The 5,000-nt window shown below is 35.7% G+C and overlaps 1 protein-coding gene across 1 annotated transcript; it reads right to left on the reverse strand.

The window, feature by feature from the left end:
* Window positions 1-3,205: 3,205 nt before the first annotated feature.
* LOC125043613 (late histone H1-like) lies at window positions 3,206-3,838 on the reverse strand. The gene has a single exon (XM_047639847.1). It carries the CDS (start codon window positions 3,836-3,838, stop codon window positions 3,206-3,208), a length of 633 nt encoding a protein of 210 aa, XP_047495803.1.
* Between the last annotated feature and the right edge of the window lie 1,162 nt (window positions 3,839-5,000).

The following is a 5,000-nucleotide window of genomic DNA, read 5'->3' on the forward strand; positions in this document are numbered from 1 at the left end:
ACAGTACCATCGCAGGAATTCCTTAACGAAAATGATACACAAAGCACACACAAAATAGAAGATATGTACTTTTTATCGATCAGTTTAACTGCTTAATTGTCTTTTTTTTTTTTTTTTGTATATTCGATTAATTTATTAAGTTTGCATTCATATATATCACTGCTCTATCTATTAATTCAATTATTTAGATATATTTTATATATGTGTATCTGTATAAAAATCCATATTTGTGCAGAATGAATATGCAATATATACTGTTGCAAACTAGACAGATATTTGCATAGTATATACGTACGCTACTAGTACATACACATATTCACACATACAAACACATATGCATAGCTATCTCTCAGTATATCTATATGTCTATTTGTTTATCAATCTATCATATATCTATTTATCTTTCTATATGTCTGTCTGTCCGTCTGCCAATCTATCTCTATGCATATCTGTCTGTGTATCTGTCTATCTATCTATCTATCTGTCTGCCTACCTCCCTATCGATCTATTCATCTATCTGACTATCTCTGTCTCTGTATCTATAAGTCTGCCTATCTGCCTATCTATCTATCTACGTTTCTGTATCTATGTCTGCCTATCTGCCTATCTCTCTATTTCTCTCTCTCTTTATCAACCTATCTGTGTCTATCGATCCGACCTATCTGGCTATTTATCTATCTATCCTGACTGTTTGCCTTTTTGCTTCTCTATCTATCTACCTATCTACCCATCTGTCGACCTCTGCAAACACTCAGGTAAACTGTTTTTCTCAACAATTCTTCCTAACAACTTGAGGTTGATCCCATAAACCACATCCTATGCTCAATTTCCCCCAAATCCCTTCGCTTACTCAACATACCCACATACCCACATACCCACATATTAACTCACCAACATACCACACATCACAAACATGCTCAACATACCCAATATACCAACTCACCAACATACTGCACGTCGCAAACATGCTCAACATACCCAACACACCCACACCATACCACATAAGAGTGTTTATGTCTGAAGGAATTCCAAGCGTGCAAATTGCATGTTGAAGACCCCCATCTCATTTAGGGGCCTCATAACTCCGTGCCTCATCAGCTGCAAGTACATGAGGGAGGGAGAAAGAGGGTTCTCAGGTGGGAGAGAGTCTGCTTTTGTACAAGATAAAGAAAAAGAAAAGAAAAAGAACAAGTAAATTTAAAAAATGGGAAAAAGTAAATGTCTGTGTGTCTGTGTATGGTCTGTATGTTTGTATGTTTGTAGGTCTGTGTGTATGTAGAGAGAGAGAGAAAGCGCGCAGAGATAGATTGAGAAAGAGAGAGAGAGAGAGAGAGAGAGAGAGAGAGAGAGAGAGAGAGAGAGAGAGAGAGAGAGAGAATGAGAGAGAGAGAGAGAGAGAGAGAGAGAGAGAGAGAGAGAGAGAGAGAGAGAGAGAGAGAATGAGAGAGAGAGAGAGAGAGAAGAGAGAGAGAGAGAGAGAGAGAGAGAGAGAGAGAGAGAGAGAGAGAGAGAGAGAGAGAGAGAGAGAGAGAGAGAGAGAGAGAGAGAGAGAGAGAGAGAGAGAGAGAGAGAGAGAGAGAGAGAGAGAGAGAGAGAGAGAGAGAGAGAGAGGAGAGAGAGAGAGAGAGAGAGAGAGAGAGAGAGAGAGAGAGAGAGAGAGAGAGAGAGAGAGAGAGAGAGAGAGAGAGAGAGAGAGAGAGAGAGAGAGAGAGAGAGAGAGAGAGAGAGAGAGAGAGAGAGAGAGAGAGAGAGAGAGAGAGAGAGAGAGAGAGAGAGAGAGAGAGAGAGAGAGAGAGAGAGAGAGAGAGAGAGAGAGAGAGAGAGAGAGAGAGAGAGAGAGAGAGAGAGAGATAAAGAGAGAGAGAGAGAGAGAGAGAAAAGAGAAAGAGAGAGAGAGGGAGATAAAGAGAGAGAAAGAGAGAGAGAGAGAGAGAGAGAGATAGAGAGAATGAGAGAGAGAGAGAGAGAGAGAGAGAGAGAGAGAGAGAGAGAGAGAGAGAGAGAGAAAGGGAGAGCGAGAGCGAGAGATAGAGAGAGAAAGAGAAAGAGAGAGAGAGAGAGAGGAAAGAGTGCGTAAGTGAATGGCACTTCTTACGGCACACTTGACGCTTGGCACCTGACACCTGACACCCCACAACAAGAGGACACAACGCAAAATAAAAACTGTTATTCTTGAACAATGAAAGAGTAAGAATGAGGTACTGAAGCTGCCAGAACCTTTTGTTTGTTAAGATGTTTTGGAAGTTTCTGTTATTTCAGAGACCGCCTGTTCGGCGTAGGGATACACACACATTACACATGCATACATATACATACATATATATATATATATATATATATATATATATATATATATATATATATATGTATATATATATATATATAGGGAGAGAGAGATAGATAGATATGTACGTATATATCTATCTACACACACACACACACACACACATGAGTGTATTAATAGAGAGAGAGAGATATAGACAGAGAGAGAGAGAGAGTGAAAGAGAATAGACATATAGATAAGGTAAATAAATCAAAAGATAAATAGACAGACAGACAGACAAATAGTGGATATAGATACAGATATGCATCGATCCACACTCACATGTAGACGCTCATACAAAACAAAAGGCACACGCGCAGTGTGAAGAAGCCAAAATCAACAGCTATAATTTTGGCCAACTTCCGGTTCTCAAATATGCATGTATGCATATTTGTATCCCTCACCCATTCTTTTAAGGAACGTATAAAAAAATATCACGATATCAGAATCATCGACTCATAATTTCGAACGCCTCATAATTTCATATGTATATATATATATATATATATATACTGTACATTCATATCTGTGTGTAAACATATGTACGTGTGCAAATGACGTGCAATGTTAGTATCTTATTGTTCCGTTTTAATGAGATATTAAAGAAATAATATAATTAATATAATTATCTATGAATATTTATTTGGCATCTATACATAAAGGAGTTCCTAACTAGGTTTATTTTTTGACACACACACACATATCTACATTTATATACGTGTGTATCTAATTACATATCTGTGCGTGTGTCAAACTACACGCAGTGTTATGAGATAGTATCTCATAGTTTCGTTTAAATAAGATATTAAAGAAAAAATAATTTATAGAATTGACTATGAATGTTTATTTGGCATCTATACATAAGGGAGTTCCTAACCAGGTTTATTTTTTGACCACCTTCTTGTTTGTGGATTTCTTCTCCGGTTTCTTAGCTGTAGACTTCTTGGTCGTTTTCTTGGTGGCTGGCTGCTTGAGCGCGGTTTTCTTCGTCGGCGGTTTCTTGGCTGTGGCTTTCTTTGTCGAAACCTTTTCCTTTGTGGTTTTCTTCAGTGATTCCTTCTTCGCGCTGGGCTTCTTCGTCACGTCTTTTTTGGTTGTGGTCTTTTTGGCTGATATTTTCTTCGCTGATGTCTTTTTTGTGGATGTTTCCTTCGCTGAAGTCTTTTTGTCGGCTGGTTTCTTAACAGTGGTCTTCTTCGCGACCGGTTTCTCCGCAGCGGGTTTCCTTCCCTCCGCCTTGCCTTCCACCTTGGCCAGCTTGAAAGAGCCAGAGGCCCCCGTCCCCTTCACCTGGACCAGAGACCCGCCGGCAACGCCCTTCTTCAGCGCCAGCCGGACATGAACGCCTGCCTTCTTCTCGTCCTCGACCCCGTAGAAGCTCAGGACGTACTTGAGGATCGCCTGACGGGAGGAACCACTCCGCTCCTTCAAGGCTCTGATGGCGGCGGCGACCATCTCGCTGTACTTGGGGCGTCCGGCTGCCTCTCCGGCTTGCTTGGCAGCACTCTCGACCATTATGGAAACGAGATTTAAAGTTCTAATACACTCAACGATTCTCTGAAAAGGCGTTTGGTGAAGCCAAGGCCGAGGGTTTATTTGTGACGAGCTTCAGGCCTAAGAACATATGTATAGGGCTGTGAGAGAGGGAATGAGGCTTCGCTACCTACCCCCGTGCCCTCTCGGGCTGCGTTCAAATCTACTTTGGGTAATTATCTATATTGAGCCTTTGTTAGTATTATTCATGTTATCATCATCATTATTATCATTAATATCATTAATACTATTATCATTAATATCATTAATACTATTATCATTAATATCATTAATACTATTATCATTAATATCATTAATACAATTATCATTAATATCATTAATACTATTATCATTAATACTATTATCATTAATACTATTATCATTAATATCATTATCATTGATATCATTATCATTGATATCATTACAACCAATATGATTATTATTGTTATTATTATTACTATTGTTAGTATTATTACTATTATTATTGTTATTGTTAGTATTATTACTATTATTATTATTACTATTATTATCATTATAATTATCATCATTATAATTATCATTATTATCAATATCATTGTTATTATCTGTATTGCCATTACAACTATTATTATCATTGTTGCTGTTTTTGTTATTATTATTGTTATTATTATTATTTTACTATTATTATTGTTATTATTATTATTACTATTATTTTATGATTATTATTATAATTATGATTATTATTATAATTATTATTAGCATTATCCCTATTATGTTTTTTTATTATCATTATTACTGCTGTAGTTATTTTATTATTATTATTACTGTTATTGTTATTATTATAACTATGATTATTATCATTATTATTATTATTATTATTATTATTATTATTGCTACTGTTATTATCATTACAATTATCATCGCCGTCACCATCGTTATTATTATTAGTGTTATTACTATTATTATCATTATTATTATTATCATTATTTTACTATTACTATTATTATTATCATTATTTTACTATTACTATTATTATTATCATTATTATTATTATTACTTTTGCTGTAGTTATTTTATCATTATTGTTATTATTATTATTATTATTATTATTATTATTATTATTATCATCATTACTATTATTATTATTATAATCATTGCTACTGTT

The sequence above is a fragment of the Penaeus chinensis genome, chromosome 34 (genome assembly GCF_019202785.1).
Source record: "Penaeus chinensis breed Huanghai No. 1 chromosome 34, ASM1920278v2, whole genome shotgun sequence".
In the NCBI taxonomy this organism is placed as follows: domain Eukaryota; kingdom Metazoa; phylum Arthropoda; class Malacostraca; order Decapoda; family Penaeidae; genus Penaeus; species Penaeus chinensis.

What these genes read in the sequence shown, in the direction of transcription:
- LOC125043613 (XM_047639847.1), bottom strand. Translation starts at nt 3,838, where the DNA reads ATGGTCGAGAGTGCTGCCAAGCAAGCCGGAGAGGCAGCCGGACGCCCC.